Source organism: Lemur catta, chromosome 15 (assembly GCF_020740605.2).
Source record: "Lemur catta isolate mLemCat1 chromosome 15, mLemCat1.pri, whole genome shotgun sequence".
Taxonomy (NCBI): Eukaryota; Metazoa; Chordata; class Mammalia; order Primates; family Lemuridae; genus Lemur; species Lemur catta.
In genome coordinates, this window is record NC_059142.1 from 41346210 (window position 1) to 41364103 (window position 17894).

The 17894-nt window shown below is 53.1% G+C and overlaps 2 protein-coding genes across 8 annotated transcripts; both read right to left on the minus strand.

Moving 5' to 3' along the window:
• Window positions 1-889: 889 nt before the first annotated feature.
• On the minus strand, window positions 890-8676 carry HEXIM1 (HEXIM P-TEFb complex subunit 1). The gene is made up of 2 exons (XM_045526782.1): window positions 8589-8676; window positions 890-4969 (listed from the first exon to the last, which is right to left on the minus strand). Exon 2 carries the CDS (start codon window positions 3927-3929, stop codon window positions 2850-2852), a length of 1080 nt encoding a protein of 359 aa, XP_045382738.1. The 5' UTR covers window positions 3930-4969; window positions 8589-8676; the 3' UTR covers window positions 890-2849.
• Window positions 8677-8780: 104 nt separating this feature from the next.
• Window positions 8781-17812, minus strand: ACBD4 (acyl-CoA binding domain containing 4). 7 transcript variants are annotated; one of them, XM_045526783.1, is made up of 11 exons: window positions 17728-17812; window positions 15160-15890; window positions 14877-15001; window positions 14492-14612; window positions 14336-14420; window positions 13957-14077; window positions 13613-13699; window positions 13227-13297; window positions 13059-13134; window positions 12238-12377; window positions 11764-12142 (listed from the first exon to the last, which is right to left on the minus strand). In XM_045526783.1, the coding sequence occupies exons 3-11, from the start codon at window positions 14962-14964 to the stop codon at window positions 11894-11896; spliced, it is 1038 nt and encodes a 345-aa protein (XP_045382739.1). In that variant the 5' UTR covers window positions 14965-15001; window positions 15160-15890; window positions 17728-17812; the 3' UTR covers window positions 11764-11893. The 7 variants fall into 7 exon arrangements, with proteins under 7 accessions (XP_045382745.1, XP_045382744.1, XP_045382739.1 ...); XM_045526786.1 differs by having other exon boundaries at window positions 15160-15284; window positions 17728-17784; XM_045526784.1 differs by lacking the exon at window positions 17728-17812 and having other exon boundaries at window positions 15160-15284; window positions 15379-16317.
• Between the last annotated feature and the right edge of the window lie 82 nt (window positions 17813-17894).

Consider the following 17894-nt stretch of genomic DNA (forward strand, 5'->3'; position numbering starts at 1 on the left):
TAAACCAATCTGGAACTCCCTGGCATTCTGTCCTAAAACTCTGAAATCTAAAGAACCCTGTCTCCTGAGGGCTCTTTATGTTATAGGCTAGCCCAAGAAAAGCTGTCCCCCTAGCTGTGTCAAAGTTTAGAAAGCAGTTTTCCTAAGTTGGATACCCAGGCCCTAGTAGGAAAAAGGGTACAAACTAAGATTGCTGATTTGTAAGCCTGGTCTTCTGAGCAGCTAGTTCAAATGCTTGGCAGAGGATGTTAGTGAAAGGCTAGAGTGAGCTTAGGGCTCATTTGTCATCACAGCCCTCCAATATCGGTAATTCAGAGTCTCTTCTCTCTGGTAGGAGTGCAGTATGTTAGTTAAGTGTTTCAATAGAAAGTGCAGAAATACCATAGAAAGTGTTGATAGAACACTGAAATTTCAAATAAACCTCACTCTTAAGAACATAAATGCAAAAAATACAGTAAAATGTCAGTGCCTTAGAAAGCAAAATTCAGACATAAATTTGTATGACTCAATGTAAATCGAAGTAATTTATGAGAATTACTTAAAACTAAATATTGGTATTTTTTTAAGACTGGACTGAATTTGTTTTCTGAAAGTTAAAACATATACTGTATTTTTTCTGATGATAAATGCATTTAGTCTTCCCAAGATTCATTTTAGAAATTTTTCTAATAGTAGGGAAAATAACATCTTTATAGTTAAATCTCTCTTTTTAAGAGGAGGATCTAAAATCAGATTATCACTGCTGCTTCCTACAGTGCAGTCAAATTGAGGATTCTGCTCTGCACTGTAAAGCCAGAGGGCACTGTTGCTGCCTTTCCAAGCAGCTGTTTTTCTGGGGCTGCTGCATGATGTCATAGTAGAAGAAAAATTAAAAACACGAAGAAAACTATTTCAAAATAGACATTTAATTTTTAGGCCAAAGAAAAAAGCGATCATACATTGTCTCCAGTGGACCATCTGTGCCAGAAAAGGACCAACTCAGTCCAGCTTTGAAGGCCCTGATTCAGCCCTACTGGTATCGTTTCCCTTGATTGATTTGTGTATGCTCCTTATGCGTCATAAGGTGCATTTTACTCTTAAAGTTCCCAGCACCTCCGCTATCACCGTTTAGCTGCACAAGCAGTCTTCCCAGTGGGAGGGTTTCTTACCCCTTTCCTGCAGGGGTTCTTAACCTTCAAGGAGTTTGACAATCTCATGAGTCTCTTGAAACCTTGCCCCAGAAAAATGTATATATAACACAAGTCTACATATAATTTCATGGGGTTCATGGACTGAAGGCCCACTATGGTTTCTAAGGCGTCGAGGAACACCTGTGCCAGTGATTTGAGCAATGCAGTTGCCCCAGGGAAAATACTGACAAAGGGCAGGTGAAAGGCTATGTCACATGACCAAGTGACAGGAAGGAATAATCTTACTATTTCTATTTTGATTTGGGGGCAGAAATTAGTTCTCAGGGCCTCCCTTTTTCAAGAGCAGAACTACTCAAGAACCTAAGCAGCTATCAGCACAGGTTAGGAAATTGAGAATAGCCCCTGTATGGGGAATGTGCAGCGTTCCTCATTGAGCTTCTAGGACCTCACTTAGCTCCTTAACTGGAAGCTTTACATTTGATCTGCAGTGAGGGGGCATTTCTCCCATCCAAGTACTAACCAGGCCTGACCCTGCTTAGCTGACAAGATTGGGCATGTTCAGGGTGGTATGGCCATAGACTGGGGGAGTGGGGGGGCATTTCTAATTTTGGTTTGACCCACATGGAAAAGTGGACAGTGCCTATTCTTTTTTTTTTTTTTGTATATAGAGCACTAAGCATTGGACAATTAATTAGGGTAAGTCTTTGGAATCCTCATTTCCTTTATAAATCCAATATTCCCTACCTCTAGACATCTTAATATAAAGAGCTGCCCCACAAATTTATCTAGTCTAACCATTGCTTGCACTAAGAATCAAGAGGTTTAGCAAGAGCCTCTTCCAGGCATCCAGAACTCCTTCCAGCCTTATTGGAGGAAGGAAGAGATTACTGAAAACCAACTTGTAAGAATGAAATGAGGCTGACAGCTGTCTAACCTAACAGACTGCCAAATTAGGTTTACACTTTTTTATTAGACTTTTGAATGGCTGAGAGGCAGAATTATTAAATTTTAAACTTACGATTGTAGCCACCTTCCACTCCTGCAAACACCCAACACTGGTTTATTTTTCCAGCATGAAGAAAACCAAGGCACTAGAAAGCAAGCACATTTAAGTATTGAAGATAATTAAATCTTTATATTTTGCCTGAACTGTATATATTGTAGCATACTAAAACCCGTTCAAGGAAAAAAATCAGCAAATTGAAAATTCTCCCATTCGAGATTGGCATTTTTGCTAACTGACAAATTTAAGATTTCATTTCTCTTCCCCAAAAATGCAATCACATAAAATCAATACTATTTTGAATTAGCTCTAGAAATCACACTGAAACTATATTACATTTACAAATATTAAATTTATTATAACTAAAATGAATTTAATGGTTCTCAGATTTGGCCACCTTATAGCTCCGTTTAAGGAGGGGATTTTTTTTTTAAACAGAAAAATGCATTATAACTTGGTCAAATTACTTTCACATTTAAAAAATTCTAAAAAGGAAAATAAGAAAAGCAACTCTTCAATTTCACATAATTAAAGAACAGGAGAAAGCACGCAAGCTGCATCATAGCTAAATTTACGAAACCAACCAAAGCCAGGGGGATTTTCTCTTCTGATTATGTGTCATAAAAAGGTCCACTGTCTTATATACACATGTATATAATGTTACATTCCATCACTGTAAAAAGTCCCCTTTGCTCCCTCCCCCAAAAAGTTTCAGTCTAGTCTCCAAACTTGGAAAGCGGCGCTCGCTCCTGCTGCCGGTGCAGTTCGTTCTCGGTCAACAGCTGGAGATTCTCGGCGCGCAGCCGGTCCAGCTCCAGCTCCAGCTCCCGCACACGCGCGTCGTCGCTGCCCAGTCGCTTGCTCTCCAGCCGCAGCCGGTTATTCTCGTCCTCCATGCGCGAGAGGCACTTCTCCAGCTCCAGGTACTCTTTGATGAGTTCCTGCTTGCTCATGTTCTGCAGACTCTCCGCGTGGTACCGCTCGTAAGTCTCCGAGAAGTCCCGCTGCAGAAACTCGCTGCCGTCCCCTCCCATCCCGTCGCTGCCCCCATCCTCCTCGCCCGCTTCTTCCATAAAGTCCTCATCGCTGGTGTCGTCGGATTTGGCGGCGGCCCGCTTGGAGTAGAGGCCAGTTTTGAGATCCGGCTCCTCCTGGTCGTGATCATCCATGAGGAACTGCGTAGTGTTATAGGGCGCGACCGGCTGGCCCTTGGCGAACATCTCGGCTCGTATCCTCGAAGCTCGCAGGCTCTGTTTCTCATCGAACTTTTTCTTCTCCTCCCAGGTCAGCTTGATGTACGGTTTCCAATGCCGCTTCTTCTTGGAAGGGCGTCTCCTATGTTTTTTCTTGCCCAGCTGTCTCTGCTGCTGTCCGCACGCCTCCTCGCCCCCTGCAGCAGGAGACCCCAACTTGTTGGCCTCAGAGTCCTGACGAGACTGGGCGATCAGCTCGGCCTCGGGCCTCGGTTCCCCTCCCGCCGCTGGCGGGGAGTCGCCACCAGCGGACAAATCGTCCCCATTCTGGCCCTTCTCACCCGCTTCCAGGCAGCTCGGTTCCGAACAGGCCTGAGTCTGCAGGGGAGGCGGCGGGGGCTCCAGGCTCCCTTCACCCTCCAGCCCTGGAGGGCCACCCGGCTGGGGGGACGCTCTCGATTGCCACCTACTGTCCTCCTTGGGCACCCGCTCCTTCGCGCCTGGGGGGCGCTCAGGGTTTCGCTCTTCATGGACAACAGCAGCACCTGTACAGTTGCTAGTTTGAGGCTGGTGTTGATATTCTGACAAGAGTGGCTCGGCCATGGCTAGTAAAGTCCTCTTCTCGAAGTTTAAGAAATTTTGGCTAGTAAGTCCTTAAGGAAAAAAGATTTTTCTTTAAAAAGAAAAAATGTCCAGCAGAGTCCTCTTCAGTTTGTGATTCCTGCAGTGATGCCTTTAGCCAGTCCTTCCGTCAGCAAACTCCAATTGCAACCTGGAGAGCTCAAGTCAGCAAAGGGTTAAGCGCCCACAGCGCGGCCAGCAAGCGGGTCCAAGGGGGTGCAGCGCAGGAACAGTACGTAACGTGCGGAGGGGGTGGGCCTCAAGCCTCCCCGCAGAGCGCCCCCACGATCGAGGAGGTGGTGAGCAAGGTGATGAGGGTTAAGTCCAACGGGTTAAACCCAGCCCCGAAGGGGTTAAAACTACCGATGACGCTGCCTCCGAGGGGCCAAATCCACAAAGGGTTAAATCCCCTGCCGCAGAGCCCACAAGGGGTTAAAGTCCTAGAGCCACCTCCTCCCACTTCCACGGGTGTCGCTCAAGCCCGAGTTCCCAGTTCCCTAGGCCCGGCCGGAGCCTCAGCCGAGGACAAACTCATCTCCCCTTTGGCTCGAAGCTCTGCTCAGCTCAGTTCTCCTCCGCCTTCTCTTTTCCTCCCTCCCTCCTCCCCCTTCCGACAGCTCCTCTTCCGCCTCCTCCCCCGGCTTTCCCTCCCAACCTGCCTTTCCACCTGCCAACTTCCAACTGCTGCCTCCCAGGCCTTTGCGCCCCTTTTATAAAGAAGCCTGTTCGCCCCGCCCATGCGCATGCGTAACGGGGTTCTCGTCGCTGGAAGCTGGGAGTCGTAGTTCTCATCTTTCAGGCCCGCCGTCCTCGCGCGCCGTGCGACGTAGCCAATCTCAGTACGCGTAGGGGGCGTCTCCCAGGCCACCGCCTTCTGTCGCTTATCCCTCGCTAAAGAAACGTGAGCGACCATTGGTCAAGAGTCACACGCCTGGCGGAGGAAGGAAGACCAATCGCAGAGAAAATGGGGCGGGTTCTGGACCATACCATTCTGTTTCAGGAATACGAGAAGATTCGATGGCCTGTGAGAGCACACACAGAATATTTTTATGAAAAGGTGCGTTGTAAAGGCTATCATCGTATTCTGTCCTCCGCGGAAGAGTTCTGAAGGTCACAAACCTGTGTTAACTAAAGCAAAAATGGTTTATTCCTAAAAAGTAGTCCCTAAAGTGTAAAAGAGCATTCAGTCCTATAAAGAGAGATGTTGGCTCACGGCTTCTACCTCTAGATTCTTAAGTTGACATTAATGGCTTCAAGGCGTGTGGTCAGTGCCTGCGTCTGACATTTGCGGAAGGATACTGGATCGCATTTTTGTTAAAAAAAAAAAGCGCATGAAGAAGTAAACAAATGAAGAATAAAAAGTGCCGTCTTAAAGGGACAGTATGACTGCGTTTAGTGCGGCAGACTTCGGCTAGGCCTGGGAAGACGAAAGGGCCGGTTCGAGTCCCGGTGACGTCGACCCCGGGACTAGCCTCAGACCCTCAGGGGAAGGTGGCTCAGCCCTAGGTCTCTGAGAGCCGCCTCCGTCTCAGGGGCCAGTGCAAACTGGTGATCCGCGACTGAGGGGCTCTCCTGGGAGAAGGCGAGCAGGCGAGCCGTGGGGGTGGGGGTGACGGCTTTGCCCCGGCCTCAGCTTCTGTCGAAGAAAATGGCCTCCTGGGGCCTACTTGGTCTCTTCGACCAGGGGCATTTCATGAGCCGGGACAGGGCGGGTCCGGGCCAGTCAGTCAGCCTGTTTGTTGGGGAGGGGCTCGAAATACTGATGAGTTGGAATAATTAACCCTGGCTATCCAAGAGGCAAGCGGGTAGCATCCACGGAGGCCCCTCCTCAGTGGGCGCTGCGCAAGACGAAAGTTGGGGGCAGAGGATTCTGGCCCAGGACCATGGGGTAGAGTCATGGGTAGGGCCACAGTCTCCTTTGAGAGAAATTCTCCAGACTCGAAGCAGGCGCCCAAAGGACAGGGACTGGGAGGACCCAGAGAACCCTCCACTCCAGTCACTTAGGCCTAAAATCGTGGCATCATCTCCACTTTTCCTCTCCCCATACCAAGTCAGTGACCCATTCTTATTTCTTCCTTGACAGCAATCCCTTACGTTCCAACTGATTTGCACTTTATAACTTTCACATCCAGAACCGTTTGACCCCTCCACAGCCCTGTGAGTTAGGCAGGGTAGAAATTATTGTCTCCATTTCAGACATAAGAAATCTCCATGGCTGGGCACAGTGGCTCACACCTGTAATCCTAGCACTCTGGGAGGCTGAGGCAGGAGGATCACTTGAGCCCAGGAGTTTAAGGTTGCTGTAAGCTAGGCTGCACTCTGGCCCAGGCAACAGAGGAGACTCTGTCTCAAAAAAAAAAAAAAAAAGAAAAGAAAAGAAAACTCCAAGACTGCAGAAATTAAGTGACTTGTGCAAGGTCACATGGCGACTAATGGCAGTTTTTCTTTCTGTCACAAACACTAAATCGTCCCTTTTTTCAAGAACTCAGTATTTAGTTCCTTCTCATTTCCCAGTTGCTTCAACCTAATTCAACCTGCATTTCTTCATTTGGCTAACATTTGCTAGGAGGGCACAAAGATGAATAAAATGGCATCCTTGCCTTCAGGTTGCTCCTGGACTGTGTGGAGAGGCCAGCAAACCACCTGGAGCCAAAATGGCAAGTGAGGAAAATCCCTGTGGGAGCTTGTGAGCTGAGCTGCTTGGGAGTTGGAAATTGAGGACAGGTGTCATGGAGGAAGTGACTTCCTGGCTGGCTCTGAAGGATGAAGACTTTTCTGGGAAAGTGGCATGCAGAAGGGCATTTTATGAAGAGCAAGCATCATGTCCAAAGAAAGGGTTAGTCTGGGAACTCAGTGGTGCCTCTGGGCAGTGTGGGGTATGTGGGGGCAGTGGTGGCCACACCTCCAATCTCCAGTCGGAGGGGTACACACACTGGCCTCTGGGGCCCAGCCAGGTGTTCTGAAATGGACCATCCTCGCCCATTTTCCTTAGGCTTCAAGGATTCAGATCCATCTGAGAGGCCTTCCTCTGTGGGCTTCATCCATCCCTTAGGAGGCTCCCTGAGAGCTGAATTCAGGGAGCCCCTCTCACTGGGTGCTCCCTGAGGAAAAGGATTTTTGCAGAGAACTTGGGACAGAGACTTCCAAATAGTTAACTGCATTTTCAGACTCCAGAGGACCCCAAGTCAAGGGATTTGGAAGGTACAGCTGAACCCAGCCACAGTTTATTGAACAGGGCTCAGCTGTATGGTCTCATTTGTCATACTGGGGGAGGGGTGGCCAGACTGATAGATTGTGGAATTCTAGAATTCTATCAAACAACGGGCTGGGCAACCTTAATATTTGCTGAGTTCTAACGCTTTGCCAGGCATTTTACATGCCCCATCAATGGTTGGTTTTGCTTCTGTTTTTTGTTTTTTTAAGGACAGGGTCTTGCTCTGTCACCCAGGCTAGAGTGCAACGGCCTAATCATAATTCACTGCAGCCTCAAACTCCTGGGCTGAAGCAATTCTCCTGCCTCAGCCTCCCGAGTAGCTGGGACTACACAAGTGTGCCACCATGCGGGGATGCGATAGTTGTTAAACCCCAGGATTGCCTTATGGTGAAGATCATCCTTGTGTCACAAACAAGGCAACCCAGGCTCAGAGCAGTTAAGAATTTTAACCAATTTCACACAGCTACTCTGCAAGTGGTAGAGCTGGCTTCAGCCCCATGCCTCAGTCACAGCATTGGTGTGGTCCCTCTCCCCCTGCCCTGCTGTTGTCCATCCTTATTTATAAGGCGTTTATCCAGCCTCTCTGCTTGTGACCCCTAGGCTAGGCCCTGTGGAGCAGGAGGGTCCTTGTTGTGTCTATGCCCTCCCTCCCTTGAGAGAACTGATGACTAAAGAGTGATGGTGACCTCCAGTGGGGGCAGTGGTCACGGCCAGGGGCTGACGGTGGTGGTAGCTCAAGAGTTTAAGGGTCTCCAGCCAGCGCCCTTCAGAACTGCCTCTTTCTCACCGAGGGGCTGGAAGGTCCTGGGGTCCAAGTGCTGGCAGGTGCGGGGAGCTTGGGGCTGCTGCGAGCGAGTGGGGACCCTGGCGCCAGGCATCAGGAGGCTCTCAGAGTCTCTGGAGCCAGGGCGCCCCAAGGCAGAGGACACGGCTGCCACTAACTAGCCAGAGGGAGGCCTAGGCTGCCCCAGGTGAGAAAAAGTTCGAAAGCTAAGCAGCGGGCGCCACCCGGAGGTCTGTAGACATGCGGGCGATCGGCCCACCTCTATGGGGGGCTCCCAGCCGCGCTGGGGCCTGCCCCCCACTCAGGGCGGGGCGAACACGAGGCTCCGGCTGGGCCTTGGTCTTCAAGAAAGTTCCCTGGGGAGGCCTGGGAGCCGAGGTAATGGGTGGGGAACGCCAGGAACGAGCGGCTGAGGGGGCAGCCGACACTTCCGGGACCCCAACCCTACATCCAGGTCGCAGAGCTGGAGCAGCAGCCCTCCCCTTTGGGCGGGGGCCGAACCAACGCCCCGGCCCCTCCGAGCTCTCCCGGCGCGCAACTGGCCCGACCCCGGGACCCCGACCGGGTGGGACGACGGGCCGCACCTTCGGCCCTCCAACGGCCCCCTACCCCTGCCCGGGCGCCCTTGGTCCCCCTCCCTTACCCCTGCAGACCGAGGCGTCCTTTCCCTTCACTTGCCCGGGAGGAGGGAAAATATTCCTCATTCAAAAACACCAACCGCTGGCCTTTCGTGGCGTCCACGGAAGCTTTGGGGGAGGGAACAGGAAAGGGGCTTGTGCCTCGCGCGCCCGGACTCCGCTTCCCGCTCCCTCCGTGGGGGCCCAGACGGCAGAAGATGATTTTATTTTATTTAATGAAACATTCATTTGTAAAGTGAATCTTCGGTGAAGACGTCCTGAGTGTGTCGGGGGAGGAGGCCGCCAGGGAGGGAGGCGAGCAAAGCGGTGCTCACCCCGCTCCCGCGGGGCCTGCCTCTCCTGCCAACTCCCCGGCCTCCTGGCCTCCCTCCTGCGCCTACCGCCAATCAGCCTCCCAGGCCCCGGCCCAAGTCCCAACTTGCCCAAGAGCTGAACCTCCTCGGGGAGAAGCTAGGGTGGGAAGAAAGTCAGATGACCCAACGAGTGGGGAGGGCAAGGGCTGAGACCAGGCAGCCCCGCCCCCGCGTCAAGGCCAACCCCGAACCCAGGATGTGCCCCACGGTGCAGCCTCCCGGAGAGCCCGGGTGGCTGGGGGAGGCGAGGAAGGGTCCTTGCGAAACAGCAGGGAAGGGCGGGGTCTTATCTGGCACCCCCACGGGGGGGGCGGTTTCCAAGGCAGACAACGGTGGGAGGAGGGATTCTTAATGCTGTTCTCCGAAACCCCGGGCCAGCAAGACTGAGGCTCCCAGCCTCCTCCGTCGGCTGTAGAGACCCCTTCATCGAGAGTCACCTCTTCCGAGTCCGAAAGAGCCACTGGACGACGAAGGGCCACAGGAGGAGGAAGAGCAGCGTGGGACCCGAGAGCCTGAGGGGCCAAGGCCGAGCACTGGGCCCTGGCCTCTGCTGTCAAGAGGGAGGGAGTGAGAGGCCAGCCCAGGCCTCCGCACAGCCCTCCTTAGGAACCTGCTCCAGCTCAGTGGGAGACAGCCCCCAAGTCTGCCCCAGGGAAGAGCCCCAGTGTGTCCCTGACAGGTGGAACTCTGCTCCCTCCCACATGTTCCTCCCCAGGGCAACCCAATGTGCCACACTGGAGGCTGGGGGAGGGGCTGCTGAGCATAAGGAGGGGCTTCCAGGCTGTCTCCTCTGGGCCACAAAGTAGTTACCCTGTTGGTATGACTTGAAGACCCTATATTGTGAAGAATGTACCACATATTTCAAATGAGAACCTTCAGAATTTAGTTTCTAAATACCATTCTCTACTGAAAGGAGCCAGGACTCTTTGAAGAAGTGGCAGATTCCAGGTCTGGGGCAGGGAAGGTAGGGGTGGATGTAGGACACTTTGTTCGAGAAAGCAAGGTCACTTTTAAACATTATTGGGGTCACGTTATAAGAACAAAGGACCCAGCTTGAAAGGGTCCCCACTGGCCAAAGTTGTGACACTCTGAGCATCAAAAAGAATGATTGCACTTGACTGGAATCTGTAAAATCCATGAGTCCATAATGATACTCAAAGAAAGAAAACCATCCTAGCACTCTGGGAGGCTGAGGCAGGAGGATCGCTTGAGCTCAGGAGTTCAAGACCAGCCTGAGCTAGAGTGAGACCCCATCTCTACTAAGAATAGAAAAATTAGCCAGGCATGGTGGTGTGCCCGTAGTCCCAGCTACTTGGGAGGCTGAGGCAGGAGGATCCCTTAAGCCCAGGAGTTTGAGGTTGCTGTGAGCTAGGCTGATGCCATGGCACTCTAGCCGGGGAAACAGAGCAGGACTCTGTCTCACAAAAACAAACACAAAAAACCCTGGAAATTTGTCACCATTGAGGTAGGTTTTAAATCAATTCCTTACTTTAAAAATAGATAATTAAAGAGAAAGAGCACTGTATTTCAGGGAAACCCAAGATGATCAGGGAAACACTACAGAAAAATGATAGCTAATAGATATTAAAGGAATAATAGAATTTAAAAGTCAACTTTTTTTGCAATCACTAAATAAATTTTTCAGGCAAGGATTAGCAATCGTTGCCAAAAACTGTGTGGCAAATGGAGTTGATGGGGAACTGGATATTCCCTGGCTGCAGGAGGAAAACATGACTTTACAATGGTGGGATCAGACTGCCACACCTTCATCTGTGCCAGCAGTCCATGCTAGAATCACTAATGGTGGGACATTCAGATATCATGTGTTCCTTGATGTGAAGAACATCACCCCTGATGTAATCTGGTCCAAAATGTTTAATTTGATTCTAATCTAAGTCCTTAGCTCTAACCTCCAGTTCACAGGGAATACAAAATGTAAAGGAACTAACGATGAGGTCATGACCAGACCCAAAAGGTGGAACATTCTATAGGACACTGTCCTGGTCAGGTCAGCAAGTCAACAGCAAGGAAAAGGACTGGTCTCCATTAATGGAGACTTAAAGGACAGGGGAAGCAGATGCAGTATGTGTTCCTAGACCAGACAAACAGAGCAGCTGGAAAAGGCAATTTCAGGATAACAGGGGACATCTGAATTTGGATTGGGTATTTGATGATATTAAGGAATTAATGATTGTGTGTGATAAAATGTTGTTTGGGCTAGGTGGTAGAATGTTCTTAGTTTGAGAGATGTGAACCCAAGTACTTCAGGGTGGAACATCATGATGTCTATAATCTACTTTAAATATTTTAGCATTTAAAATTAATAAAAGATAAAAAAAAAAGAAAAGAAAAGAAAAGAAAAAGGAAGCAAGCCCTGTCATGGGGGAGGGGCAGTGTCGAAAAGTGAGCCACTGTGGATCTGAGGAAGTCCTTGCCCCTACAGCTGACACCCACTGTGCTGAGAGATTAGGGGTCACCCCAAAGATCCCCCACATCAGGCAACTCAGCCCTCTCCTGCCCCCACCGCCCCCAGCTTCTCAAGAACAGACCCACTCAGAGTTAATGGTGGGTACCAGCTGTGGGGGGAGATAGACCAGGGTCCACTCCCAGCTCCATCACTTAATGTTAATAATAATATTAATATTAATAATATTGTGCTGGGCACTGTGTGATCTAATTCTCAAGGCAGCTCAGTGAGGCTCTCCCAGGCTGTGTGCCCTCAGGCAAATTACTCAACCTCTCAGAGCTTGAGATGAAAGGGGAGATGAAAAGAAAATCTATCTGATAGGGTCATTGTATGGATTGAATGAAAGAATGCAAGTAAGTGTTTGGCTGGTAGCTGGGGCTCCAGGAATGGCAGCTGTTGTTTATTTTGCAGGCGCCCAGGAGCCTGGTGTATGGAGCAAGCAGGATGGGGGCGGGGGTCATGCCACGGCTGAACTGTTTGGAGGCAAACCCTAAATCTGCGAACAGAAGTCTTTACTGAGGGGCAACAGGGACCCCACACCCAATGCAAAGAGCAGACACATCATGGCACTTCCAGCTCCTGGGATTAGTCCCCAGGCTCGGTTTCTCTCCAGGCAGAGGGACATAAGAACAGGAATGGGCCCTTCCTGCCCTGCCTGCCAGGCGGAAGCTTCACTCGACCTCCCTGCCTGCAACGTGAGCCACGTCATTCTCCAGACAAAGGTGTAGGCAGGTGGAGGCTTGAGGACAAAGACGTAAGTGCTGGATGAGGAGCCCAGAATAGAGACACTGAGAATTCTGCCCCAATATTGCCCCAGAGCAAGGGGGGACTCACCTGCTTAGGGGGCCGGGGCATGCTCTCCAAGCTCTGCAGTCTCCTCTGTACATTCCGCATGCTCTCCTGTAGTGCCTGAACTGTCCCCACCAGCCATGTGTCCAATTCCTGGGAGCCCAGCAGACTGCCTCCCAACCCTTCTGCGGAGCACAGACACACAGGGAAGGGGACTCAGGAGGCAATTTAGCTACTGGTTGGGTGAGGGCAGGCTGTGGCAGGTCCAGGGAAGGGTGGGAGTAGAACACGGTCCCTGCACCAAGTGTGACTCTTGCAAAGTCCATCCACGTGGCTGAATAATGGGCTGCTGGGGGTTTGAATCTCAGCACTGCCACTGATTATCTGTGTGACTTCAGGCAAGTCAATAACTTCCCTGGGCCTCATTTTCTCATCTGAAAATTAAGGGAAGATGTCACTTCTCTCACAGAGCTGTTTGCTTGGAGCAATCAAGGAGATAATATTTATGAAAGTGACCCTATGGGACTTGGCACACAGGAAGTTCTAGAAGGGAAGAGGGCAGAACTCACTGTTGTCATTTGATTCCCAAATGGGAGGCCCAGGGAGAGAGAATGACTTCCCAAGGCCACGCGGCTGTGGGGGAGAGAGCTGGATGGGACTCCCATTCTAGCTGTCCTTACTCAGCACCTGGTGGCCCTCAGGGAGAGGAGGCAGGGCAGGGACTTTGCCCATCCAGGTAGGTATCTGGCAACCCTTCCTGGATAGAGGCTGCTCTCCTCAGTGCCCAGCACTAGACTTTCCCCTCTGCCCGAAAAGGGCAGCCCAGGGAAGGGCAGGAGGGGGTGAAAGGTCAGGCAGGAGCTCACCCTTCTGTGCAGGGGGCACGGGGCTGTTCCTCGTGTCAGGCTCTCTTCCAGGGGCTCCCCTCTGTTCTGTCCAAACCTGCAGAGAACAGTCAGAAGTCTGAGGGTGGGAGCAGGAGCAAGCAGGGCACAGTGGGGTGAGGAAGGGGAGGGAACAGGGGGTAGTCTCACCAGCTCAGGCTCCAGCTGCTCCAGGGAATCACAGAAAACCTCAGAGTCTGGGTCCTTGGGTGGCTGGGACTCTGGGGAGGGGGTAGGCAGAGTTATTGCCCAGAGGGAGGACATGGAGGGAGAGGTGGGGTGTGCACCGTGCAGGAGACATTAAAGTTACTGCCACAGGATGCACAGGTGGGCCCCAGAAGTGAGGGCCTGGAACAGGAATCACAGTACGTGTCGCCCCTCCACCCCCACACTCCACCCCAACTCCCCACCTTCAGGAACATAGGAGGTCTCAGGGTCTGTGGACGTGAGGTGTGCAGGGCACAGTGTGGCATCCAACCTTCTCCCCTCCACCCCTCTTACATTTGGTCCTCTGTCCCTCCTGCCCAAGCACTAACCTGGGCTTGGGGGTACTGGTTCCTTGGGCAGGCAGGGAGGCTCTCGAACAGCCCCAACATCTCCATTCAGTACCTGCTTTTTGCAACCTGCCAAGATATAGAACCCAGAGGTGGGGCTGGGAAGAGGCTGGCACCTCCCAGTGACATCAAGTCCCTGTTTTCCATTGGCTGTGGACACTCCCTGAGACTCACCCCATCAAGGCACTGGCTGGGGTCCTTACAGGGACATTACCTGGAGCCCTCTCCCCCCACACCGGGCAACCCCCCCAACTGAGCAGCCCCCTCACCCTAGACCTAAGACAGTTCACTCAGCACATGTGGAGCTCCCATTCTGGGGGTCTAACCTGTGACCCTTTTCAGGAAGGTCTCTGGGGGCCTTGGCATGTCAGGGATCACCTGGTACAGGGGCTCGAAGTAATCAAACATGTCTTCTGCCACCTCGCCCAGGGGCACTGTGTCGATCACCTGTTGGGGAGGGCTTCTATTGGGGGAGGGGCTGGCCCTCCTGTCCACCTCCACCCTGCTCCTGTCCTGTCATACATCTCCACTCTGTGCCCAGTCAGGGACCAGAGATAGGCAGGGTTGGGCAGAAGCAACATGAAGGTGGTGATTCCCACAGGGGTGTCAATGTGTAGAAAACACAATGGGGGTGAGAACTGGAAGGGTGAGGGCAGGCCACCTGGCAGGGAGCTTGGGGACAGAGGACTCACGGCCCCTCCCTACCTTCTGTGCCACCAGCTTCATCTCAGTGATGTAGGCGGACATGGCCTCCTCCCTGCTCATCTTGCCCAGGCTGTTCCAGGCATCCCTGGGGGCAGAGGGCTGTGAGAGGGCTGGTTGACAGCTGAGGCTTGTTAGCCCAGCCAGTGGGGAGCTCACCACTTATATCGTCCGATGGGGTCCCAGAACCCAGGCCGGGGGACCAGGCAGGGCCCCATGGTAGCCTGCTTGTAGTAGCTGTAGAATCGCAGCATCTCTTCATAGGAGGGCCGGTAAGTGCCTGGGCAGAGGGTTGGGAAGTGGAGGAGCATCAGCCCCAGCTCGAAGAGAACCGAGGTGAGGGGAGAAGTACCCTTGGAGAGAGCAGAGATGGGGGGGGGAGTCCCACCCATGGCATCTGGACAGGGGCAGGAAGCAGAAGGGACCCCCAGGACAGACCAGCCAGGGACTTGTCAGCAAAATCTGTAGGGACGAGGGTCATTTCCTCTTCAGAGTCAGACCCCAGCTGTCCTGAACCCCAAAATGCGGGTCCCCGCAGCCTCACCGTTCTTAGGTAGGTTCTGAATGACGCTGACTGCAGCCTGGAACTGGGTCTGGCAGTCCGGCTCTGGGCTTTCGTTCTCGGTGCCCATGCTTATCCAAGCCCTGGGGCCCCACTTTTGAGCGACTCTGCAAGAACAAGCCTTCGTGTGGGCAGCCCTCCGGGATCCACCAGGCATGGTAAGCCACGGACCCATTTCCCAGAGGGGCAAGCTGAGCTCTTTAAAGGCCTGAGAGAGATGCCCCGGGAAGTCATAAGTTGCAACTGAGGAAACTCCTTTCCCTACCTCAAGGCAGCGTGGTGGCGCCAGGGTAGCGAGGACCTTAGTGGGTGGGTGGAGAGGCAGGTGTCAAGGGTCGCAGTGCCGGATGTGTACCCAGATGGGCCTCTCTAGGTGCACATCTCCAACTCCTGGACAGGCCAATGAGCAAACGAGGCGGAGTCAGGGCGAAGTAAACAGTCTCCCAACCTGGCCCCCAGCACCCCGGCCCGGCCCTCACGTCACCGCGTCCACTGTCCGGACACCTGCGTCCTCTCTCGCCACTAGCCAGCGGCTTCCGACTGACCTCGGGGTCCAGTCTGGCCGGGATGGGGCCGCAGAACGAGGGGAAATTTAAGCCAATGAAAGAGCCTGTTTCACATTCGGCTTCTCTACCTCACCCACTCAGTGCTTCCCTTTCAAGATTATGCAAATAGCTTCGCAGTGCCTCTCCCAATCAGGCGGGGCTCATCCCGGAGTCGGATTTCCCAGCTCCGGAGTGCAGAGGCGGGCGGCAGCGCCTCCTGGTGGACATAGTGAAAGGTCGCGGAGTCTTCGCGCCCCCTGGTGGAAATTCGCGTCTGTCGCTGAGCCCAGGCCTGGCAGGTCCGAGCCACCCACCTGGCTCTTCTGGCGCTTAGGCGCTGGGCATAAAAAGAGTCATGTCCTGGGGTCAGGCATTCTGAAGCAGGGACATCACAGCTGAATTTTGGAAACTTTAAGAGTAAGGCCGATGGAGATAGTAGAATGATGGTTACCTGAGGCCGGGAAGAGTAGTGGGGGGCGGTAAAGAGGGGTGGTTATGGGATACAAAAATAGGTATAAGGAATAGGATCTAGCATCCGGTAGCACAATAGGGCGTCTATAGTGAATGATAACATATTGTATATTTTTAAATAACTAAAGAGTGGAATTAGAATGTTCCTAACACAAAGAAGTAAATGCTTGAGGTGATGGATACTCCAATTATCATTACACTTTGTATACTTATATCAAAACATCGCATGTACCCTATAAATAGGTACAACTATTATGGATTCATATTAATGAAAAATAAAGGGCACGATCCATGTGGTGACCTCACGTTCTCCCCCGCTGCCCCAGACGAAGGATGGACATTCATGGCGAATGGGACCCCTCTTCTGTCTGTGCACCCCTCGCCTCTCCCTGCTGTGAGGAAAATATGTATATATATATATATATATATATTTGTTTTTTTATAATTTTAAAACTTTAAAAAATAGACCAGGTGTGGTGGCTCATGCCTGTAATCTAAGCCCTTTGGGAGGCCAAGGCGGGATGATCACTTGAACCCAGGAGTTCGAGACCAGCCTGAGCAAGAGCAAGACCTCTCTCTCTACAAAAATAGAAAAAATTAGCCGGACATGGTGGCACATGCCTATAGTCCCAGCTACTCGGGAGGCTGAGGCAGGAGGATCGCTTGAGCCCAGGAGTTTGAGGTTGCTGTGAGCTAGGCTGACGCCACGGCACTCTGGCCTGGCCGACAGAGCGAGACCCTGTCTCGAAAAAAAAAAAGTAAATAAATAAAACTTAGCTTATCAAAAAAAAAATAGAGTAAGCCAGGAGAAAAATGAGGAATATTATTCTTGGAGGAAAACATGGCAGGATCAAAAGTACAAGGGCAGAGACTTGACATTCAGGAAGAAATTTCAGGCCCCCAGAGCCAGGTGGAGACCCGATCCAGAATGTGTAGTCTCTGGGTAGGGAATATCTGAGAATGGGCTAGAGCGGGGCAAGTAGGTAGCAAATCCAAGTCCTAGGGAAGAGGCTTTCTCCGCGGGATGCCACACGGTTGGCGGCCACCGAGTGGCGGTGTGCGCCCAGCTCTCCGCCCGACTCGGGCACCTGCCGCGGACAACGCTGCCACCTGGACATCCCACCCTTCGCGCCCCTACTCCGGTGGTTTCATACAAATAGTAGGTGACACCTGACACGGCCACCGGAACCTGCACGCGGACGCCCACCCGTGGGGTGACGTCACCGACAGCTATACCGCGGGCGGCGGCTGTCCCGGGACCATCGAGCGCCGGGCTGGGGTTCCAACCTGTCCAAGCCTCCGGAGCCCCAGAACCAGCTGACGGGGACTCCAGACTCCGCGCCGCCTGGCGCTGTCTAGGCCAGTCAGCTTCGAGACTGTAGGAGTCTGAGGGGGCGGCAACTGGCCCCGCGCGGGGGTGCAGATCCTATGACGTCACTGCCAGAGCCCCCCCGCCCCCCAGCCCGCAGCCGCCGCGCCCGGTCCTTCGGGCTCGCGCTGCCGGGCCGCGCCTCAGCTCCCGGGATTCTGTGGGCTCTCCGGGCCCGGGGGCCCTTAGCCCAGGACGGGCGGCCCTGCACTCCCGTCCCCAGTCCGGCTCCCTGCTGAGGCCCGCCGGCGGGACGCGCACGCAGAGGGTAGAGTGGGGTCCTGCGCCCGCACTGAGCCAGGGTCCCGGAAGGGGAGAGGGTGTCTGTGCCACAGGGCAGCCCTCGCCCCCTCTGGCGGCCGCTCCCCCCACCCCCCAGACTGGGGGCTCCGGCCACCCATGGGGCCGAGATCCGAGGACCTCTCGGACGATGGGGAGGCGGACTCACGAGCAGGGGCGAAGGCGGTGACTCGGGGGACTCACGTTCCCGGGCCTGGGGTCCCGGCCGCCGCCTCGCGCCACCCCCGCGCGGTCCTCGCCCCGCCCCCTCCCTCCCTGGCCCTCCCTCCCTGAACCTCGTCCCTCCCTCTTTCCCTCCTCCCGGCTCCTTCTGCG